The following is a 23,447-nucleotide window of genomic DNA, read 5'->3' on the forward strand; positions in this document are numbered from 1 at the left end:
TGTTGCGCACCCTGGTCGCGAGCATCGCCTCGTCGAGGCCTCGTCGAGGCGAAGGGAAGATTTATTGATTCCAGGACGCGACGAGATGCTTCTTCTTTGCGGTCGGTGGACTTGCTCGTCGAACGACGTCTAGCTTGGCGTTTATGAGCTTCGATGTGACGCGCTGTCGGCCCGCGATGTCAAATCGGTTGAGCGATCGAACGCTTTGCTACGGGAACATATTTGGTTCGATGTTTAGCTAATTGCCTACAGTATCGCGAGCGCAAGCGAAGCTTTCGTGATTTACTTATTTATCGACTTTGCCCGAAAGCCATGTGGTTGTGCTTCGCAGGATTTTCTAATACGTCAATAGAGTTCAATTAAATCTCTTCTTGCATCCCTGTACATAGAAGAAAATTGGGTTTTTCTTTAGTTTACATTCGAAATTCTTATCCTACTAAATCTAAATGTAAAACTTGGTGGAACATTTTCAATAATTAAAAACCTACAATTTTAAGTAATTTGAGTTCAGTTGTAAAATATTGCCATTATTAATTTCAGATGGAATTTGTTTAAATTAAAAATAACACTATGATATCGTGTGGCTTGTATCAGGTACGAAATATAAACAATAAAAGAGCTACGTCTTATTCGCAATTTATAGCGCCTACGCAAACGCAACTGCGCCTACGCAGATGTCTGATAAAACATCAGCTCTGTAATAGGCAATCGAGCTTCACCTTCCTCTTGTACGTAAGGTCAAGTAACAAGTTTCATTATTCGTAACGCAATTATGAAATTGAATCGTACGTGGTTCGCTGGGAATTTCGTTTTTCGCTAATCACGTATTTTGAATTAACTTACGCAACTAAACAGTTCAATTTTTTAAACAAAAATTCATATCATCGGCATATTCCACCGCAAGCCTCGCACTATTACTCGAAACATTTGACAGTCTGTAAAAATCGCTTCCGCTTACCCGTGCAAATTTTCACCTCGGAGAGGCACATCGAGCTGAAGATTTTAATGGGTTTGTCTTGCGTCTACAACGAGATGGAAATGAGGCATCTTACATTAATATTTTATTTTATTAATTAACATCTTACAGTATTATCTTATTACATTATTTTACAGACAATTTGCTAATGGAAAAATAGTTTAATGAACAATTATTTTTAAATCAAAATTTTGACTAGACTATATACTTAAATATTTCGGATTGGAACCTTTTTAAACAAATTGAATGATTAAATTGATGATATGTTTACAGTTATAAACTTCCCAATGGCCATTTAGTTTGCAAAACAAATTTGTTACGTAAAGGTGAAAAGCAATGTTTTATAAATGAACGATAAACATAGAACTTTCAGCATTCAATACAATGCAGCGAACTATTAATGCTACGTAAAACTTCATCGTTATTCTTAGCATTCAAACAAGTCGAAGGAAAATGCTGCAACAAGACGTCGATTTTATATTGCAATTATATTATTGGTCGCTAAAAGAGTATCAAGGTTTCCCGGAAAAAATTGTTGGATTCTATTTTTATTTTTGTGGACACGCTTGTTTTGATATCTTTACATGATGTTGCTTTAAAAATATCAACCTCACAAGTTTAACAATACAAAACTACAGCGAACTAATCTTTTAATCAAACTAACATATTTTAGACTTCCTGAAATTGTAATAAATGTGATTATCAAATTGAAATTTTTTTTTCATGATTTGCAAAAGATAAATAACTATCATAAAATTAAAATTAAATATTTAATAAAACGTTCGGAGTCTCATTATGAGTATATATAAATTCAAATTTTTCAGATTTATTGTAAAACATTGCGCTAAACGCTTATAATAAGTTATTATCATGGATGCGAACATAAACATAAACAATTTACAGAAAAATCTTCAATCAAGGTAGTCATAAATTTGACAGGAAAAATGTGATATTCAATGTCACCCCATAGCGACGACACTATCTGAAATTTCAGAGTTCGTTCAACTTAATACCGGCTATATAAGGATAAGAGTATAATGAAAATTATTACTACAATTTCAAGGCCTTAAATAAAGTAACCTAACTTTTAACGATTCATTTTATTTTAAATGATTAATTAAAATTGTCGCATGCTGTGCAAAAAAACACTTAATTTGTAAACTTAAATTCGGGGCAGAACAGGCGCAAAATCGAACAGCTCCGTCCAAGTCCCAACTGCATACATCCGCATAGATGTATGTACACATGCACACGCACGCTTTAAAATAGTGAGGGTGGGAGACCCGCAGCTACACTGTACGTGATCGCGCCGCACACGCACGTAGTAAAAACGATCCCTGCCCATACGGCATCTCTTATCGTCTCTCTCGCGACGCATCTTCGAGACTTTGGACGGAGGGAGTGTCTTCAATTCTGCATATAGCACAGCATCTAGACAAAACACACTACAAGTATAAAGAGTTCGAATATGCCTTTTTTTCTAACATATTGATGAAATAGTTGCCAGTTATTATCTTAGAGAGGATCACGAGCCATAAGGTAAGAGACAGTCGCCACTGTACTAGAGTAGGATGTGCAATAACAATTATGTGACTAATTCGAATATTTTCTGTTTCTCTCCGCCGCCGTCTTTGTTACGCGGCCGTCTACATTTCTCTCGGACACGCAGAATAACTCAGGAATTTGCCGGCCTCCAAGATGGGCTTGAAGGAATTCAAGATTTACCTTGATAATCCTTACGCTACTTACTTTCCAAATCAGACTGTGACTGGAAAAGTGATCGTGACTATAGATGCTCCGAAAAAAATTCGAGGTAAGTTTACATAGTAATTAGTCTATTTCTTTTTTTTCGATGTGATTCGTTCATTATACACTGACAGCAAAGTGCATGATGAACGGCTAATTTTAGTGTTTGCAAGTGTAGCAAGAATTCTCGGAATTGCCATTGATGTTCCGATGTTATTTTGGTTTACTAATTGTTTGCTTAGGTTTTGTGGATAATGGAATTTTATTGAAAAAGTAAATTTGATTTCATTAATTACTGATTACATTTTTTTATGATTGTGCAGATTTTCAATAATTGGAACATTATTATTATCTACATTCCTAATTTATAAATTGAAATATACTTTTGTAATTATTAAAATAAACTTTTAGTTGTATTTTGAATAAGTATATTATTCATTATTATTTGCTGTCAACATAGAACTTCTTTATTTTTATATTAGAATTCTTTTTTGATTGTAAATGCAAATTTTATAAATGAATATATATTTTTTTAAATCAATCAATTACATTACTTTTTCAGGTATTAAGTTGACAGTAAAAGGAGAAGCGAACACTTATTGGTCAACAGATAGACAAGAGCTAAATAATGAAGGTAGATACATTAACGAAACTGATACTGTTACTGGCCATGAGGAATATTTCAAAGCTCAATTCTATCTCACTGGATCATCATCTGGTAACTTCAATATGACTATTTTGAATACGGTGTGTTTAAAGTACAAATAAATATAACTCAACATTATCTTTTGCCTGTTCAGGTGATGAGATAGAATTACCTGTGGGAACCCATACTTATCCGATCAATTGTGTTATACCTCCCAATTTACCAAGCAGTTTTGAATCAGACTTTGGACGTATTAGATACACTATAAAGGCAATCATCGATCGCCCATGGAAATTTGATCATGAAACTAAAATGGCCTTCACTGTTATTTCACATTATGATCTCAATCAAGATTCAAGTGCTTCTGTAAGACATTTATTAAAATATTTTTTGTCTATTTGTAATCTAATCACTGAAGTTTTAAAATTATTCTGTTGATAATGTATTCAGGAACCAGTAATGATTGAAAACAGTAAAACATTTTGTTGTCTATGCTGTGGATCACCTCCATTGACTGTGAATGTTTCTCTACCAGTTAGAGGATATGTGCCAGGACAAATAATACCAGTTAAAGTGAATGTAGAAAATCAATCTGGTAAAGAAGTTAATGTTGTGAAGCTTAAACTTGACAAGGTCATTAATTACACGGCATCAACACCACGTCCGGAAACCAAAATAGTGGAAGTGACAGTTGCAGAAGTTAGCAAAGGCCCAATTGGAGGAAATGAAACTACAGCTTATGAGCAAACTTTAGAAGTTCCTCCATTACCACCATCAAATCTTAAAAATTGCAAAATCATAGATGTGGCATATAAATTAAACATTGAAGCTTGTGTTTCAGGGTTGTGAGTATTTTTATATGATTCAAAGTTGAGTAAGAATAATGAGCATACCCTTTTGATAATTTTTCAACAGATTCAGCACTAACTTGACATTTAATACTCCTATTTTGATCGGAACTATACCATTATCTTCGTACCAAATGCCTTATCCAAAAGTCAACAATTACGTACCTACTGTTTACCCAAAATCTGATGAAAGTGGAGGAATGTATCCATCAGTTCCAGAGCCTTCTGCTCCACCTGCAGCAGACATAGGGTTTTCTGGTCTTTATCCAAATCTAGGTAATTTTCTTTAAAAACATTATATTATGAAAATTATTTTAATAAGTATGCTTCTATCTTTAACATTTTAGCTCCACCATCATATGAAGAATCTCAGTTTGCTGCCATGACTCTTCGTGATCGAGATGAATCAGATCATGTAATTGGAGCTAAAGAACACTTTGCCCCAAGATATCCAGTTTATAATTTCAATGCTCCTCTGCAATAGGTGCCTTTTTGAACAAATTGATTTGACGAGCAAAATAAGTTGTGATAATGCAGGCAGTTTGTATATTACAAAGCCTAGGCTTTTTCAGTTGCAATGAATAATTTTAATGATATTGAAAGTAAGACTTATTATTTTGTATAATTATAAATTTATAATTTAATTAACGCACAAATGTATCGACAAAATAAATTTATATCTATTTTGCAAAAATATATACTATATTTTATAAAAATTGTCAAATATGTGCATACAGCATAAATATTTTTGACAAATCTATACTGAATATATGTGTAAGTTAAAAAATAAATACTAATACCTAGATTCCATAGCAGCTTCATTTTATTCTTTTGATTAAGACTCCTGATCTATTGTTAAAATGGAAAATAGTTGTAAATTTTTTTTATAATAAAATTAAAAAATTACTCAACTATTGCAAATTCCCCATTCATTCACTCATTTGTAAGTACTGTAACTAAGAAACTACCTGAGCAACTGCTGATAAATTTTGAACATCTAGCATATACATATATTTTATGGTCATGTAACTTTAAACACTATATTACCCATCTATGTTTTTGATACAATTTCTGATTTGGGGCGATTCCCCCACCATCCATTAATTTCCCGCGGATTTCGGTGATACTGTTCTTTTGTGGTTCGCGAAAGTGTCAAAGTAATCTTGCAAAAACTATCGGAAAAGTTAATGTTCATATTTATACCTCTCGAAGAAAGACTTGTTTATTATTATTTACTGTTGACATATTGAAGTTCTCTGCATAACAGTGTGTGGGACATGGAAACACCGAGCACACAAAAGACTCGCGCTGTGCTCTCATAAGCTCATTATCTTTTTCTCACTAAATTCCAGTGCTTGTTCATTGTGGATAAAGGTTTGCTTAATTTTGCTATAAGTTCAACTATTACAAAAACACAGGAATCGATTTTAAATCCAATATTATTTTTAGTCTGAATTGTTAACACGTTATAATTTTAATTATCTACTAATATAACTGTTTTTTTTTGTGGCCATACTTGTTACACATTGAACGCTATGTAATAATATAATATTTACTCTATAATTAAAAATTTAAGAAAAGTTTATTTAACTTTTTCAATTATGAATTTATTAATTAAAGAATTTTAAATGTATGTCAATTAATATAATTATATTAATTTTAGAGATCATATATTTTATATGCAATATTTAATCAATTTTAATAGCGTTCACATAAGTATTTTTTACTTTTTTCATTTGTTTTAATATTTTTGAATAAAATTTTAACATTTGCATTTACAACTTGATTTAATACATAGGCATGAAAATTATGGAATTACCTGGTGATGATGGAGAATGTGAAATTAAACTTGTTATTACGCCTCAATCAAAGAAATCAAAACAAGGTAAATAATTACTAGAATGACTAGACGTTATATTGTTTCCCATTTAAATATAATCATGTTTTCAATATTGTCATTACAGCAAGATTACCTTTCCAAACATTAAGTACAGATACACCTAAAGTTAATAAAAAAAGGAAACCAGTATCATCGCCAGATTGCAGAAATGCTAAACAAGCTAAAGTTACAACAAAAGAAAATTCTTTCAAAGCATCTGAGCAGAAGACTAAAAATGAAGATGAAAAACTAATTGAAGAAACAGAGGAAAAAAATGACAGTAGTGCTGTGAAAGATACCTCAAAATTCTCAAAATCTGAAGATACAATTGATACAGATGGTACTAAAAATAAGAAGACATCTAGTAAAGGATCAGGAAAGCATAAAAAATCTGAATCAAAAACTCCAGTAAATTCTCTCACCAAGTTTTTTAAAAAAGTCGACAATAAAGTTACCAAAAATAATGATCAGAGTCCTACTAGTTCTAAGAGTAAAGAATTGAAACTTCAAGCTAGTGTCAAAACTGAATCAAAAAAAGTTTCAACAGATTCTAGCTCTGAAAATATTGAAGATGACCATGAAAATAAAAATGTAAATGAATCAAAACAAGATGAAATCTATGACAGTGATATTGAAGTATTAAACGAGATATCTTCAAGTAAAGAAAATGAAACTGCTGATACATCTCATTTGAATAGCACTGAAAATATTACTATAGACTCTGATGCTCTGTCAGATATAGATGATAGTCATGATGATAATGATGATGATTCTCATATATCAGATACTGACAATAAAAAAACAGAACATGAAGATACCGATAGTAAAGAAGATTACAGCAGGGATATTAGCAAAAAACAAATCACACAAGCAAAAAATAAGTTGCTTGATATGTCTAAGGAGAGGAAATTAACTCCCAGACAATTGGAAAAGAAATTAGAAATACAAAGAAAACGAGAGATGAGGGATAAGCAAAGACTAGTAAGCATTTTATTTTATAAAATTAAATGGTCATGCTATTACAATTTTTTTGTGGTGCATACTCAATAAAAGTTGATAGTAATATTTATTAACGTGTAATTTTAATAACATTTTAGGAAAGAGAAAAGAAATTGCAAGAGGAGCGTGAAAGTAGAAAGCGAGAAAAAGAAGAAAAAAAGCGTGAACGAGAAGAGAAGGAGAAAATGGCGAAAGAGCAAAAGCGAAAAGAGAGAGAGTTGAAAGAACAAAAAAGACAAGCAGAACTTGAGTAAGTAAACATAAAAAAGAATGTAATTCTTATTCCAAAACGTCTCAAAGAATAACTATTCACGTGCGCTCGCTTGATTTTTTCAGACAAAAGCAAAAAGAAAAAGAAGCAAAAGAAGAGGACCGCCGTAAACGTGAAGAAGCAAAGGAGGAAGAAAAGAAACGAAAAGAAGAAGAAAAACTCGAGGCGGAGAGAAAAAAACAAAAAGCTGCATCTAATTTCGTGAGTTTCTTCGTGTCAAAGAAGCCAACAGAGACAAAACCCGTGGAGGAAGAGGCAAAAGTTGAAAACAAAAATTTCATGCCTTTCGAGGTGAAGACTGATATGAGATTAGCTCCGAACGTAAGAAGAAAGATAAGCGAAAGTGAAAAATCGAAATTTTATGAATTATTCTTAAAAAACGACTTGGATAAATCTAATTTGTATATAAGTGAATTGAAAAGTAACAAATTAAGGATAAGAAAGTCTGCAAATACTTGGCCTCCGGAAAGTAACGATGACATTATTATAGTGGGTGTGTTTATTTTCCATTCTACTTTTATATATATCAATAATTTGTTGTTACTGAATAAATTTAATTTTACAGAGGATGGGGAAGAAGAGAGCGCTAATGTCATTCAAGCAACAAAAGTGGAGAAACATCGCGCGAAACTTTTGCTATTCGAAGATAACCGGCGACCACCATACTGGGGCACTTGGCGTAAAAAGAGTACGTCTATTAATCCTCGAAGGCCATTCGCAAAGGACGAGGTAAGTTAACAGTTTTATTTTAAATTATCTTGAAATTATATAGTTGCTGCTAGTCGACTAGATATTTTTGAAAATCGATTATTCAGTCCATATTTGAGTTCATAATTGAATCCATAACAAAAGGGAAAAAATTGTTATCTTGATATAGTAAAAAGTAATTGGATGTAATTTTATTGGTATATTTCTCTTAATGCACTTTTTTATCGTATAAACTTTTTATGTTAAATATGGGTCGTTCAGTAAATCAGATAATCTTTATGCATCATTAATTTTACAAAAATGAACGTGCCTAATTTTATAAAAACCAAAATAAGAATTAGGTTTCATCAATACACAAAGGTAAAAATACAAAAATCTGTCAAAAAGACGTCATGGCTTATACAGTTCACTAAAGTACTGTAAATACAAATCTAAATCTTAAATTCTAATGAAGCACTATAGTATGAAAATATCGCAGCAGTATAAAAAAATCTCATTAGCTTGCATCTTAAAAAAATTGGCACTTTTGGCGAAATATTTTGGCAAAGTCTGCACACTTCTAATTCACGTCAAGCGTTCGCTTCTTCAACTCTTTTTGATCCTCTTGGCGCTCTACCGCTAGGATAGAGCGCGTTGTAAGCATTTTTACGGTGAACTTTGCGATGTTTGGCGAGATGATCACTCCGTGCGAATCGTTTGCTGCATAATTCACATGGATAGGGTTTGACTCCGGAATGGGAGCGTCGGTGTCGTGCCAACTCGTCCGAACGACTGAAACGCCAACCACAGCCTGACCACGTGCACGCGAAAGGCTTTTCACCGGTATGCCTGCGTAGATGAGCTTTCAAGTGCGATGCCTTTGCGTAGACCTGTAAAAAAATTGGCGATTCGTTAACGAAAGAAAATATAAATGTGTGAATGTGTAGTGACAATCGTTCGAAGAGATTCAGCACCTTTTCACAACCTTGGTATGTGCATGGAAAGCAACGTTCGTCGGTCGTTTGAACGGTGTTGCGAGTTGTGTAATCGTGAGTTGCCAGAGCTACGTCAGTTGCATTCGTCGCGAGGCTATCGTTCACTTGATTATTGTTAAAATCTGGAACAATTTTTCCTTCAGCAAACGAGAATCGCACGATCGTATACGTAGCTTTTCTACTTACCTAATGCCATAACGAGATTATCATCTAATGATCTAAGATCGATGCCTAAAACTAAGAGAGGCTCCTCGAGCTGCGAATACTGCTGCTGCTGTGGCTGCTGCTGCGACTGCGGCTGCTGTTGCGTAGGTTTCGGCAACTGCAGGTGGAGAAAGTCTTCGCATCCGGGTGTGCAAAGTGGTGTTCTCACTGGCAGACCGGTATTCCATTCTTTATCCAGACACCAGTCCAAATCCGTCATCAAGTCGCTTAGGTCCTCTGCGATTCGTACAATATCGCTTGAAAATAATCAAGCTTCGTTGATTCGGGGGCTGAGTTAATTACCTGGAGGTGGTGGATTATTCGACGCCCACTCGTTCCAAGACACCTCGGGGGAGTACAGGGAGTCGGTGTAAAAGTCCTGCGCGTTGCTCGCGGGATTCTCCAAGTTTTCAAGCAGCTCGGAATTGACGCTGGACGGTGTGGTGCATGGCGTCGCCTCGTAGTCGGAGAATAAACTCGCTGAATTTGGCGACGAATCGTCCCGCGCCACCACCACCGGCGAATCGAAATTCGCTTCAAGGCCAAGGGCTGAGAACAGCAGTTCGTCGGCCATCTGCAAATAATACAACAACCATGAATCATTGATGAGAATCTATGGCTGCGCGCCGCGCGTGTGTCGCATACATCCAACGTGGGTTCGCGATAAAGTCTATACTCGATAATGTTATATAACGCATGTGTTCGCGTATTTTATTTTTTTTTCTCGCGCTCGTGATTTTCGTACTGATTTGCCGGGCATTCTTTTGGGCCAATGGAAAAATTAACTATCCCAATAGGTTTACGTGCAGGCTTTTCAAGTAGACCACTTTGTTTAAGTCGAATACTAATCTGTGTAATGTCATTCTCATTTTCAAGAACAATTTTGTAATTCGTATGAATTATATCCACGATTCTTCGGGAAATTCATTTGATTCGAAGTTATCGCAAAGCACTACCAAGCTAAAGTCAACGTTACACTCAAATGAACAGTGTGTTACAATAATCAATTGAGAAAAACTTCAATGTTAGTCTCAATATATGTGCAATAGCGTAAAAGTCGAACTTGCGCGAGCTCGTGCGTCGCGCTAATGATGAAAAGCCGCGTGTCGTGCATTGTTGTTTGTCAACGGGTTATATTTTATTTCTCCGTAGGTTTTTCTCCATATAAATTCGTGCCAAACTCCCCCATCACGCTGCTACATGTTCTTCACAAACGTCTGCGCGCCGATTTAAATTCACGTTTCTTTTACTTCCGATTCGCGTTGATAACGCTTCTCTTGAGTTCGATTAAAGAAAGATACATGCTCGATTGATTGTGCAAGTCTATGAATAAAAGGATCATCAACTTCTTGATTTTTATTTCAGGTAAAGACTTGCTAATAATATTTCATTCACAATTGCAATGACGTAGGTACTTACGTCAAACATCGAGCTATCTTCAATCATAGTGGAGTCAATAAAAATGCGCCGTCTTCAAAATTCAATGACGCCGCCATTCAAGCGACAATAACGAATTATCCACCGAATAGTCGCACCTTACGCAAACGTCTTTGCAGTCGAAGGCAAGCATTGCCGATAAGGAGCCACGATAATTAAGCGAGGAGCTCTGTGCGCGCGCGAGTCAGGACACGTGAGCTGCGCTCGTCAGGAGCACATCCGAGATGTAACTGACGCGAAACTCTCGTGGAGCCAGGAGTCTCGGTAAGGAGTTAGCTTTGGAGGGGAAAAAAAGAGCGAGCGATTATCAGCTCTGTGCCATTCGGTGACTGCTGTCACCGCGTTCGAAAACCAGCCACACGCTCCATCCCCCGAGGGACCACGTGCGTGTATACGGGGCCCCCCGATCACCGATGAAGACACAAACACTCGCGTTCTACGCTCATCTGTATCCGAAGCTCAGACATTCCGATTGTATACTTCGTTGCTGCTGATGAATTTTTTTAAAGGAAATTTACAACTGCGCTGATAACGAATTGACGTGGGGGGGGGGGGGGGGGAGATTAGAAGAAACCTTCGGTTAAAAGCTGAAAATTATTTGAGATGAGAGTAAAGCGCTTTCTATTTTTTATTGTTGACGATCGGTCGAAGTGTTGTCTTTCATCGTGAAATTTATTCATAAATATTTTTAAGAATAAAACTATCGATAGTATAATTAATATCTTGATTTTCAATCAATCTTAAAAAAATTATTAGTACATAATTTGATCTTATTAACCGAAAGTGTGTATGTGACTACTTTTGAAGTAAAAGTTGACCTTCGTTCATGTTAAAAAGCACTTTTCAGAATATATCCAAAGTTGCATATTCATGGTTTCAGCGTTACAGATGCATTTTGAATCGTATGAAAATTATTTGAATAATTACAAAGCGAGAAAATTTTAAATATTTGCAATTTGTTATGAAGATATTACACTCGAAAGTGAATAGACGTGTTCTTCTGATTTGATGTCTTCAGCTTAAAAATATTGGAATCCCGTGTATAGATCAAGGTTTATCGGGAATTCCAAATTTTAATTGATAGTTAATCCTAGATCTTACATCCTTTTCATAATCTCAAAATAATTAAGTCTTATATAAAAAGCAGACTTCAAAATAGCCTTACATCGCATTCTGGAAGCTTGCAAGCACCTCGCCATTTATGCTCCCTTCAATACGCCACTAATTAACTCGCGCGTGTCCCGATAAACATTCTCGTGCTTTCGTACGATTTCTGGGCATATCACGCCGTGATTTCCGCCTGTCTTCGCGCTATTCGTCACATATAATGAAATAGCATCTGTTTGGTATGTTTTTTTTTGCCTCGCTGACGTTTAATGACTGAAGTGCGACGGTTTTTTAATGCCACATACGCGCGCGCCGATGGTACCAATGACTGTTGGCTTGATAAGATTTTTTGCGGATGTGGACTTTTATTGGAAATTTGAGCCCCTTATAGGCACACATGTCGCTAATCTTAATGATGACCAAGTGCAATCGCACAATTTCTGTTTTATTATTTTTTTTTTCGCAGTGGCTGAACGGACTGTTAATTTGCAATGTGTTCCTTTTTTTCTGAAAAATCGTGAACTGATTTCTTTTCAAATCAACTTGTTATTCAAAATCGGAACATACACGCTTACAGAAGGTTACAATTTGTAAACTATATCAATTTGAAGTCATCCATAAGGACAAATTAATTGTTTGCTTCTATTTTGATGTAATGATAAATTTCACTCGTAAATGTTTTAGAATATAATGTGATATTTCTGTGAATGTGGATTATAACTGTGAGTCAAAGTGAAGTATTATCTCTTCGGTAGATTGTGTAATAGTTGATGCGAAGAGTAACCGAAGAGTTTGCCGTATCAAGTATCAATGTTTATGACCTTAAAAATTGCAAAAAAGATTCATATTTTAATGGTAATTTATTTTATCCAGCTTCTCCAAAATAGTTGCTCGCGCGTGAATAAGGATCTTTTCACAGACATTCATTCGTGTGTTGAAATTACATGATCCGTTAAGTGAAATCCGAAAATGGACATTTTCCGTGACACCAATGCGTTTTCTATAATATTAGAGCTTGTCATTTGTCACGAATCATCGTGGCACCACATTGGGTACTAAAATCGCCTTGAACCTAGAACACCCGCGACTTGTCGTGGTGATGCAGCGGCAGGCTAAACAAGCTGCTTGGCTTATCAGAATTGGGGTATAAAACAGCCATTACACATGGCCCGAAAAGTCAACGTGGGCTTTTCATGGTTTCACACGTCGAATAGGCGCACGCGACAGGTTGATAAGGAAAAAAAAAAAACAACAACCGAATCGAGCGTTGGCACCACTTTGTCTTTCTAGCGTATATCACGCGAGGCAGTTAGAGTGTTGTACGTCACTCTTGACGCTTTATGCTGCATCCCTTCCGCTTTGAATCTGTTTTAGTTTATTATTTGTAACACGTGTCCGTCACGATTACAAAAGTATCTGGAATTCTATTTTTTCTCCGACTTGCGAGATCTAACGTGCAACTGCCGCTTTTGAAGCCGATTTCAGGCAATTCAATTCCTTTATTCCAACGGATCGACTTAAAATTTTCCGTGTCTAAATGTGGAAACCTACGTCCGACAATTCTCCAGTTAATTAATTACGTGATCATGTATGTTGTTGATAAATATCCAAATCTTAATTTAGTGCGATAATGTTTATCGCTAAACTGTGACCTGAGTGAATTCAAGGCCATGGTTTGTCTTGAAAAATATTACCAATTGAATTCGTTTCGGTTACATTATATTTGTGCAATTGAAATCACATTTATTTTTCAACTTTGTTGCATATTTAGTTTCTAAATAATCGGTATAAATTAAAATTTTTTTCTTTTTTTTTTTTCAAATTCATATCACAGCTCTAGAGGATTTAATTTTAGATGACGCAGGCGCCACTAATGTTCAAACCCTATGGGACGGATAAGCGACAATCATGCGGTAGATGCCGCGTCGTCGATGCAATTTTATACGTTTGTCCGTGACATCATTTATCGCAATAGTTTTTCTTTGTTACGTTTTTCTTTCCTAATAATTTTATAAAATACTTGTTTCTCAAATCAATTTATATAAGTAAATTATTAAAATCATTACCTTGAAAATAATGTGCGACTCTGCTGCCATAAGCTGCTACCAAAGTTGTACCAATGAAACGGATCAATCTCGATCACTCATCTTTTCTTCCGGCTCAATCCCATGGCGGTCATTTCGCGCGGGCCTCGCTCAATAAATTATACTGTTTCTTCTTCTCTCCAGTAATAAATTAATGCCTCAATAGTAGACGTTTTTACGGAAATGAAATTGAGATTAATTGATCGGTAGAAAAGTCTCAAATCTTATCCTAACAGCCAAACTTTTTATTTCTTTGTTCTAAGACACTTCATAAAAGTGTCCTTCGTTATGTTGTCAATGTTGTCTGGCATACTTCCCACATTACTACACAAAACTGATTCATTTCAATTAGATAAAACGTAGTGGATCAGTAAACAAGCGTGAGAAAAGCATGATTAACTAGTAAAAGAAGCTATTTCAGTCAGCAGATTAGCATGCGTGAATGATGAAAATGTTGAATGATTAAGAGCGTCAATATTATAAAGCAAACTAATCGATTTTCGGAACCTCAATAAGCACCAAAATATTTGTGCTAAGTACAGTGTTAGATGTTAATCGATCTAGATCTATACCAACCAATTTATTCAAATGGCAAAATATTTTCGGTTGTTTTAATAATTGTTCTTGAATCTCATCAAAGTGCCGTTGAAATTGTAGGAAAATGAAACAAAATTCGTTGAAGTAACGTCAGCAGCCGTTAAATTACGAGTATGCGGCGATTCGAGCGTGACAACTCTTCTTCATTGACTAAGTTTGAGATTAAAAAAGTTGGCCGAGCATCGCGCTCGCCGCATTCACGGGCATAGCGCGCGCGTTGCGTTCTCCAGCAAGCAGATAAGGCACTCGTCAAGGAAGTTGACTGATACTGATGTCCTGCTTATTCACAAACACATCGCGCCTGCGAGATTTCGAGAGCCAGATGCAGAGATACCTAGTTGATCATTTCTTTTTTACTCTCTCTCTAGCGCTTTCTTTCTTTCTTTCTTTCTTTCTTTCTTTCTTTTTTTTATTTCCAATTGCGTACGACGTTTGACAATACAAAATGTCATCAAACAACATTCGAACGCAGAAATTTTTTGTTTGTTAAGCATGATATGAATTGTTTGAATAATACAGATATAGCAGACTTTTATTGAAATATATAATACTAATTTATCGACTTGTACATTTTAGAGCTGTTTCGATTACGAAGTTGATTCCGACGATGAATGGGAAGAAGAAGAACCTGGAGAATCTCTGCATGGATCTGATGATGAAAAGGATAAGGATGAGGAAGATCCAGATGAAAATGATTATGATGTCGACAATGAATTCATGGTTCCTCACGGGTATGTGTATTTATATTATTACTTAGCTAAAGTAGAATGAATACATTTTTTGATTGGACTATTTTAATTTAAGGTATCTGTCAGAAGAAGAAATTATGGCTGATGAAGAAGACGATGAAGATGACTTGGTATGTCATAAGGCACATCTGCAAATTTCTGTCAACAAATATGTATAATATTATCAACAAAAACATTTTTTATTTTATAATACTTATCAATGAATTCTATTCTATCGTGCAGTATTATCTAAATATAATTTATTACTTCGAATTGATTTTTACATAATTAATCAATTAGTTTTAATTTTAATAATTATTTGTTTTGATAAATACACATATGTGAGATTTACTTTTCCAAATAATTGAGGTGTATTTGTTAAATGTTTTAGAATCCCGAAAACCAGAAGAACAAACTAAAAATTCTTGGAGAACAATTTGAAGCTGAGAGAACGAGAAAGACGACAAAATTGAAGCCCAAGGTAATTGGATGCGTCTGGTTGCACAGTGATAATACCTATCCAGAATCCGGTAAGTTTTTAATTAAATTCATTTTTCTAAATGTACATTTATCAAGCATGGCTTCTTTTCGTAGTACCGTCACGTGCCAGTTCGTTCTTAATAGCTCGTCAAGCTTGGACACGCCAAATTCCGGTCATATTGGCTGCTTCACCTGATACTGACAAAGTTAACGACGATAATTCATCGTTAGGCAAACCTGGTATTGGATCCAGTGCAAGAAAAGCTAAAGCCCTGGAAGAAGCTACGCCAAATTTGATACAATTGGTACATGGCAATATAAACGGTTGCAAGTTTTTGGTAAAAGAGTTCTTAGAGTTCTTGGCTAAAACGAAGGAGGGAGAACAGCCGATGCCTAAAATGAAAATACAACAGAAGATTAAAGAAATTGCAGCGTGGATGAATTGTACGGAAAGTGGACCAATGTATGGTAAACATTGTTGGTGGGTATCTGAGGAAATTCGAAAGAAGTACTTTGGCGAAGAAAAACTTTCTATGCCAAATGCTTGGACTTACTATTTAGAACCAAAGAGAAGGACAGTAGCCGTGGAGCTAACAGAAAAAGTTGACGACAAAGAAAAGGAAAAAGAAAAAGAGAAGGAAAAGGAAAAGGAAAAGAAAACCGTGCCTTTGATAACTCAATTTACTAAAACGCTGACTGCCGAAAATATGCAAAAACAGTTGACTGAAAAACCATCTGTTACTACACCAAAGACGGTAGAAAAAGTCATATCGGCATCAAAAATAACTCCTCTTTCGAATAGACCTCCAAAACGTGCTACTCTTATTTCTGTTCCTCGGGGAGAGTCACTTCCCAAGTCACCTCGTATTAGTCTTATGGAAAAATTTGTAACTAAGGACGGTGCCGATGATAGTGTCACTGATAAAAAGCCGAAATCTGATAATCTTGACGAAGAAGATTGCATGATCATTGATAATTCTGATGAGAGTATTGACGTTACGCTAGCTTCAAATGTATCAAATGTCACAAAGAACGTTAAAGAAATGTCGAATAAAGAAAAATCAGAAACTGATCAAGATGTCATTGTGGAAAGTGAAAAAAAGAGCGAGAAACTGGACAACTCATCGGCAAATTCTGATATGGATGTCGTTGAAAATTAAGTGTTTGACGATGTATTATTCTAAATCGTCTGAAACATGTGAATCATGTAAAATACAACATAATATAAGCAGATATATTCTACGTTTATACGAATTAGTTTTAATTTTGTAAAATTCATGAATGTTTTTTGACGCATTTTTATTTTAATGTTTTTCGTATATTTTCTACTCTGTATTAGGTAATAATAGGAGAAGACAAATTACTATGATCAAGCTTAATATTTTTTATAGTTAAATATGTATAATTTGATTTTTCAGTCAAAACTTACGAAAAGCTTTTCAAAACATTCACACTTAGCAGTCTTTGTGATACATAATTTTGTGCCTTAATAAATATAAAAATAAGTGTTACTGTTGTATTGGCATTTAAAAAATTTTGCAGAAATTATATTAGATATCTTGTTCACAAACCGTATTGATTACTATTTTATTTTTAGTCGTCGCTTCATAATCCATGCAGCAATATACTATACTTTGAATAGTTACTATCATACTAATCATTTTTACATATTTTTTAAACCCAATACTAGTTTATTGTAAAGAAGATAACTTTAAGAAATATATTATTTTCACTGCTATATATTACAAGTTATTTAAAAAACAGTTCTGGAAGATTTAATGGTCCGTTTGTATTATTATGTAGTTTTATGGTGATTATTTAAATAAAGTCAATACTTAACAAGACAATACTTTATTTTCTATATTTGTGAGCATTAAACAAATTAATTAAATTTTGAATTTTTTAACAAAATTTGAGTAGTCGATAACATAGAAATCTTATATGGATATCCATAATGTAAACATATCTACTTTGCCGACATAATGTTTAAATATTTGAAATGATAGGTGCAACACTAAATATATTTAACTTATTAAAATATCAAATAATATTTCAGGAAACGTTTTTGACAATATATGATCTTTAATCTAGATTAATATAGCTTATTTAGATAAAAAAAGAATTTCGAAAATTCTGAAAAAGCACTTTTGCAAAACCGCCGTAAAGTGTATTTTGTGTTGAAGTTTCACGTGTACTTGTTCGTTATGGACCATTACCATATTTTGCAATTAGTTAAATAGTTATGTTTATTAAACAATAAAGCCGTCATTGTGAATTGCACAAAAATTAAATAAATTTCTCTCTACTAATACGATTGTATAGTCGCAAGAACATAGCTGACGTTCAACGACAAGCAACTCGCAGAAAACGTTTTCGAGAAAAGAGCAACTCGTCGAGGCGAACAATAAAAAAAGAAACACGGTAGACGCGCATAAAACGAGAAGAGACGCGAGAGTTTTTTACGGTCGGTAGTTCGAAGTTGGCGCCCGAAGGATAATTGTCGTCCTTCTCGTCGTCGCCATGTGTCCGAAAATTGCGAAAAAAGGGGCGCGAGAGCGAACGCTCTGATTGCCGCAATTATCGAATTACCCCACTATACGCGAATTAGTCGGGGCTGTCGAGGATCGTCCGCGCGCACGTCGAAGCTCTCTCGCTCTCCGCAGCCAAGAGAACTTCAGAAAGCGACCGGTGCTCTTTTATTGCTTTGCGTTATTGTTCTACAAAAAAAAAAATGGAGCGGTCAGTGAACGCCAATCTTATTTTGGTTTTACGTAATTCAAGTTTTATACACGAACTTGGAAAATTGAAAACGTTCTCTTTTTATTGCATTACAATGATAAATTATATTCACAGTGCAAATTAATTTACTAATGAAGATCCGAAACAATATGTTCTTTGTAATCGAATTTGAAGTTACTATTGAAATTCATTTCAAATTTTGTTAAATGACATAGAAAATATGTTCTTTGCTCGCTTCAAAACAAACAAAACAAAAGAAAAGAGACGTGCGTAATTTCACAAAGAAGTATATTTCAAGTAAAACTGCAAAATCCATTTATTCACTTGTACCTCTCTAGATATAAAGTCCTAGAAAGTACTACGTTGCACCTGAAAAATAAAGCAAAAGAAGCAAAGCAATCGTTGATGTCTGGGAGGCAAAAAGTAGAAGCAGAAGAAGAAAGAGCCAAATCGATTGCTACCCCGTAGCACGAGACAAATGGCCAGTCTCTGCTCTACTGTTTCTCTTGAGGATCACTGCTCTCGATGACTTCGAGACATTCTTCGAGCCTAATTGCTCGTAGAGAATCACCGATAGCCCAAGGGCTCTCACCATTGCTGCTGTTGCTGCCGTTTGCCACGTAAAACGATCAACAGCATCGAGGCACAAACCTTGTGTCGATGATTAAATAGAGAAGGAAGGGACAAGTCGGTGTTTCGAACGAAAGCAAATAATAACTTGAACCACTAATTTTGCGCTTGCGACAGATGCTCAGAGCGACCGCCGATTTGGGCAGGTGTCCACCGAATTTGCGACAATGGAGAACTAGAGTTTTACGAAGTGTTTTTTTTTCTTGCTTTTGCGGCGAGTCAAGGGAAGATTTGAGTTGGTCTTGGCGCTTGAATTTTTAAGGCGTAGGTCAAGTAAATTATGAAACATATTAAAAAAGTGTGTTTTTTCAAACACAACGTAACATCACAGAATATCTCGCAAGCAAATGAAGTACTTAATTGTAGCATGCTGACAAACATCTATACAGTCGAAGAGAAATTTTTATGATCCGGTTTGCTTTACGCGCTTGTCCAATGAGTTGAGTATAACAATAACAACAATAGTTGTATGTAATGTTCCAAGGAAAAAATATAATGCATAAACAAATATAAACTAAAGACCACGCTTTTCAATCGACTGCCAGTATTATTACAAAATTTGCATTGGAGAATAGATCCGAGCTGTTGATCGATTATTTTTTCCATAGACTATTCCCCGTGAATATTAAGCTTTGGAGATAGGGACACTATTGCAGAAATTGATTCAACACTTGCCATTATACGGCTGTACGATTTGTTGAAAATTCCTTATTATTCAAATGGAAATAGGTAAAGCGCTCATAACTCCTGACTAAATAATTCGGTTATAATCTTGTTAGCTCTGCTAGCGCTTGGAAGGGTAACGAAACGAGTTATCTACTTGATTTTTAACTGCAACAACGAGGCATGGAGTATTTCGTTCAAACTGCGGCGATAAACAATAGGAGAACTGTCGTTTTGTAGCGACGTTCAGTTGAGGACCTTATAACAGTAATGGAATTGGCCCGGCCTTAATACTCCTTGGTACGGCGATTCCAAGTTTAACAACGTCACAAATAACAGCAGTTTAGTCAGCGGAATATAAAAGCGACTGCTACTCATTGCACCTACATGGCTTTGTCTCTAAGCTAGTGTGATTTTCTTCATACGGCGTTTAACTTTCATGCGAGATTCGATGCTTTTGTTAAAATCGTATAACAAGTAGAAAATGACCGGAGCTACGCAAACTATACAAATTAGCACTCGAAATATGATATTATGTACATAATACCGCACGGCTTTATTTGACGGTTAAGTGCGGAGGAAAATTGACGGAATTCTACTGGATTTGGAAAAATAACCGGCGCTATGCAATTCAATGAATTATCGACGTTTAAGTGAGAAAATGAAGTGTGAACTAATTTATGATTCATATATTGATAAAGCTCGGGCATTTCATTATTGTACCCTATAATCTTTCTCTATTTTCTTTCTCTTTCTCTCTTTAACGTTTCTTATTTCGTGAAATATACTCTACGGGATGAGGTTGTTGCTCTCGCTTACTATTAAGTTTATTTTTAGTTGCTACCATGCTATTTTGTATAGGGCAGAAGAGACCACAAAAAGATGAGGCTATTTGTGCCAAACCTATTATCATTTCAATTACACGCTCGTATCACAAGGTGGATTTTCCTAGATACTTGGAAATAAATTATTACTGCCAAAAACTGCAGGACAGAATTTACCGCTCATGCGTGAGCTGGGATACGCCGATTTTACATAATATATATTACTTGATAATTGAAGACTTACAAATTAAAACAATGAGCAATATATTTAATGCAAAATAATTTATTGTATACAAGATTTCGTGTTTTGTGTTGATTTTATTCCATTTCATTTATTCTGGTTAGTTCTATATTTTTTAATATTTTTTAATATTGTAAACTTTCGAAAAGGTATAGAGTTCTAGATAATGCCGCAATTAATATTAAATTTGATAAATTATAGGTACATTCCAATGAGCTTACTCACTAGAATACCGTATAATCCCGTAAAAGTGTGACAGTTACAGTTAGTGTTAGGAAATTCGATGAATTTTCATGAATTATGGTAATTACGTATTAGCGTATTTTGATATTTTAATGAGTTTTAATGAATTATAATGAATTTTGATGAACACTAACACTTTTCTGGTATCATGTAATAGATATAAATTTCATTGAACCAATATTGATATTTCGATATCGATGAGCTTTTGAACACTTGTTAAGTTATTTGTGACAAAGTGTGCTATTTCAATGTCTGATGTACGATTACTAGTTGAAATCAAGAAACAACGTTTTATTTATATTTTATACATTTCTAGTAAATATTTAGATGCAATACTGTATTTAGGTAAATCATAAACAATGGATAAAAAATAATTCAATAAATTTTATTCAAAACAAAAATGTAGTCTTATTCAATATTCAACAAAAAGTTATAACAACGTTCATATTACAAGGGTAAGACAGCACTGAATTACTGGTCTTTGACTACCGTAATTCACTAAAGTATGCAAATAAATGTCTTTCGTGTGCATCATCAGTTGTCGTAGTGGACAGTATGAAAGCTCTTTAATTATCCATAAAGTTGGAGAATTCTGTTCCACTCGTGCGGATGATAACTTTTCATGTAGCGTGCGATTTGACCAACCATAGCTCTCTGCCTAGCACTACACAAGGCGCAATCACCGTCTACAATATGAGGCAGCATAGCTATAAAACAAATGAAAAAATGTTCACTGGACCATTTGAAAAGTTGTAAGTCCTAATATTTATGATAATGCTCGCCGCAGAGTTCGTTGGGAATGATTCGTAGACAGATATTTCGATTCTTTGTTTTCCAGTCGCAGGGACAAATTGAAAAGACAATAAAATTGGCCGCTCACGCGCGAGTCGAATCAAGTAGATTGACTAACCTTTAACTTTTCTACTGGCACTGGTGCAGGGGCTCCTCTGCAGAAGACATCCGAGATGTTGCTTGACGAACTGCTGCGCGAATTGATCGTTCTCTCTGTATCCGTTAACGGCTGCCAGTGCCGCGAAAAATAAAACGACGACGCAGGCGTATTTCATTTTGGAGGACTGCGGCGTCGGCGACCTTGCTCCGTCCGCGCCCGTTGGAAGCAGGAAAGAAAGTGCCTTGCTTTCTGGAACGTCGACAGGGCCTTATATATAGATATAGGACCGGCTCAATTTTGGGAACTCCGGTAACCTCCCAAACGGGATTCCCGAGCGCTCGTGGCCTCACAAAAAAAAGAAAGTAAAGCCGTGTCCCACTCAGTGACGTCTGCGCTAAGTCGAACGAACGGCAGACTATCGCCGAAACCAATGCTTTCAAATGACTCTCGAAGGCTGTCACTTGTTTTCTTTGTTGTACGGATGCAAGCTATCCCAATGCGAATAATATATTTGTCATCGAACGCGAAACTCGCTTGTTCTCTTCATCTTTTTTTTTCAATAATATTTCTCTCAAGCGAAATTTCACTCATATTTCGAATCGGATTTTTCTCGGTGCACGAATTTAAACGATACCGATAGGATATTTCATAATAATAAAAAAAAACAATGTCATAAGCATTTCACAAAAGAAAATTTGCCGACAAGAAATCGTTCGTTGCGCACCAATCGCTCTTTCTCTAAAAGGATTTCTGATCAAGCCAACTATAATAAACTCTCTCTCTCTCTCTCTTTCTCTCTGTCCCGGGCGCGCGCGAGCTCCTTAGCGGCGTATAATTTAATTACGGAAGAGGCAGGCACCGGCACACAGAGAGAGCGCAGTGTCAGGCAGTCATCGGAAGTTGGCTCGGCTCTCGAGGCTCCGCAAAAAGCAAGCCTTTTCGTATAGGCAAGCTCTCGCGAAGAGCGAGAAAGATCAAAAAGGACGAGGAACGGCCGCCTCAGGCTGAAAGGGGGAAAGCCGTCCCTCACACACACACACACACACACACACACACACACACACACACACACACACAGAGCTTGCAGAGAGAGTATACGCGTGGCTGGATACACACTTATCCTCTTTTACGCTTACGTCGGGAGCTTTATACATAAAGCTCATCTCTCTCTCTCTCTCTCTCTTGTTGTGATTTCGCTCTTTTTCTGCTCTGCGTGGCAGATTTATCTTTTTCTCCGCTGGCCTGTATTCTACTATATACGTATCAACTCATTATTTAGAATTGCCAAGCATTAAAGCGCGCCGCGGCAAAGTACGAGTGTGTAGGCAAACGGTAAATAAATTCAGTGAAAATACGTATATTATGTGGAAAATGTTACCTCTCCCTTTGATGTGATACAGTTTTTTCTCCTCTTTGGCCCTTTTTATGCCGCTTCTCTTGCTTTTCAAGTTAATGAACACCCTCGTAGGTCTGGTCGTGTGTATAGATTTTTGTTTTTTCCTTTTCTTTTGCCTTTTTCATTTTTGAATTT

General features: G+C 35.5%; 3 protein-coding genes across 3 annotated transcripts; 2 read left to right on the forward strand and 1 right to left on the reverse strand.

Annotated features, from left to right (window-relative positions):
• The first annotated feature begins 1,811 nt into the window (after positions 1–1,811).
• LOC131663500 (arrestin domain-containing protein 17) lies at positions 1,812–5,026 on the forward strand. Its single transcript, XM_058933949.1, has 7 exons — positions 1,812–2,515; positions 2,646–2,789; positions 3,285–3,440; positions 3,523–3,734; positions 3,819–4,213; positions 4,284–4,492; positions 4,564–5,026. Exons 2-7 carry the CDS (start codon positions 2,675–2,677, stop codon positions 4,698–4,700), a joined length of 1,224 nt encoding a protein of 407 aa, XP_058789932.1. The 5' UTR covers positions 1,812–2,515; positions 2,646–2,674; the 3' UTR covers positions 4,701–5,026.
• A 305-nt stretch (positions 5,027–5,331) lies between these two features.
• LOC131663449 (chromatin assembly factor 1 subunit A-B-like) lies at positions 5,332–17,565 on the forward strand. Its single transcript, XM_058933873.1, has 10 exons — positions 5,332–5,590; positions 6,015–6,101; positions 6,181–7,076; positions 7,193–7,344; positions 7,431–7,858; positions 7,931–8,094; positions 15,053–15,207; positions 15,281–15,335; positions 15,596–15,734; positions 15,799–17,565. Exons 2-10 carry the CDS (start codon positions 6,017–6,019, stop codon positions 16,842–16,844), a joined length of 3,120 nt encoding a protein of 1,039 aa, XP_058789856.1. The 5' UTR covers positions 5,332–5,590; positions 6,015–6,016; the 3' UTR covers positions 16,845–17,565.
• Positions 8,374–10,776, reverse strand: LOC131663451 (early growth response protein 1-B-like). The gene is made up of 5 exons (XM_058933874.1): positions 10,671–10,776; positions 9,555–9,825; positions 9,234–9,488; positions 9,027–9,169; positions 8,374–8,942 (listed from the first exon to the last, which is right to left on the reverse strand). The coding sequence occupies exons 1-5, from the start codon at positions 10,695–10,697 to the stop codon at positions 8,643–8,645; spliced, it is 996 nt and encodes a 331-aa protein (XP_058789857.1). The 5' UTR covers positions 10,698–10,776; the 3' UTR covers positions 8,374–8,642.
• Positions 17,566–23,447: the final 5,882 nt, after the last annotated feature.

The sequence above is a fragment of the Phymastichus coffea genome, unplaced genomic scaffold (assembly GCF_024137745.1).
Source record: "Phymastichus coffea isolate CEN01 unplaced genomic scaffold, Cenicafe_Pcof_1.1 PCOF00036, whole genome shotgun sequence".
Classification (NCBI taxonomy): Eukaryota; Metazoa; Arthropoda; class Insecta; order Hymenoptera; family Eulophidae; genus Phymastichus; species Phymastichus coffea.

Coding starts and splice junctions, on each gene's coding strand:
- LOC131663500 (XM_058933949.1), top strand. CDS start 2,675: ATGGGCTTGAAGGAATTCAAGATTTACCTTGATAATCCTTACGCTACT. Junction 2,790..3,284: donor TGCTCCGAAAAAAATTCGAG/GTAAGTTTACAT, acceptor TTACTTTTTCAG/GTATTAAGTTGACAGTAAAA. Junction 3,735..3,818: donor ATCAAGATTCAAGTGCTTCT/GTAAGACATTTA, acceptor TAATGTATTCAG/GAACCAGTAATGATTGAAAA.
- LOC131663449 (XM_058933873.1), top strand. CDS start 6,017: ATGAAAATTATGGAATTACCTGGTGATGATGGAGAATGTGAAATTAAA. Junction 7,345..7,430: donor AAAAGACAAGCAGAACTTGA/GTAAGTAAACAT, acceptor TGATTTTTTCAG/ACAAAAGCAAAAAGAAAAAG. Junction 15,336..15,595: donor AAGACGATGAAGATGACTTG/GTATGTCATAAG, acceptor TAAATGTTTTAG/AATCCCGAAAACCAGAAGAA.
- LOC131663451 (XM_058933874.1), bottom strand. CDS start 10,697: ATGATTGAAGATAGCTCGATGTTTGAC. Junction 9,170..9,233: donor TAATCTCGTTATGGCATTAG/GTAAGTAGAAAA, acceptor AAATTGTTCCAG/ATTTTAACAATAATCAAGTG. Junction 8,943..9,026: donor CATACCAAGGTTGTGAAAAG/GTGCTGAATCTC, acceptor ATTTTTTTACAG/GTCTACGCAAAGGCATCGCA.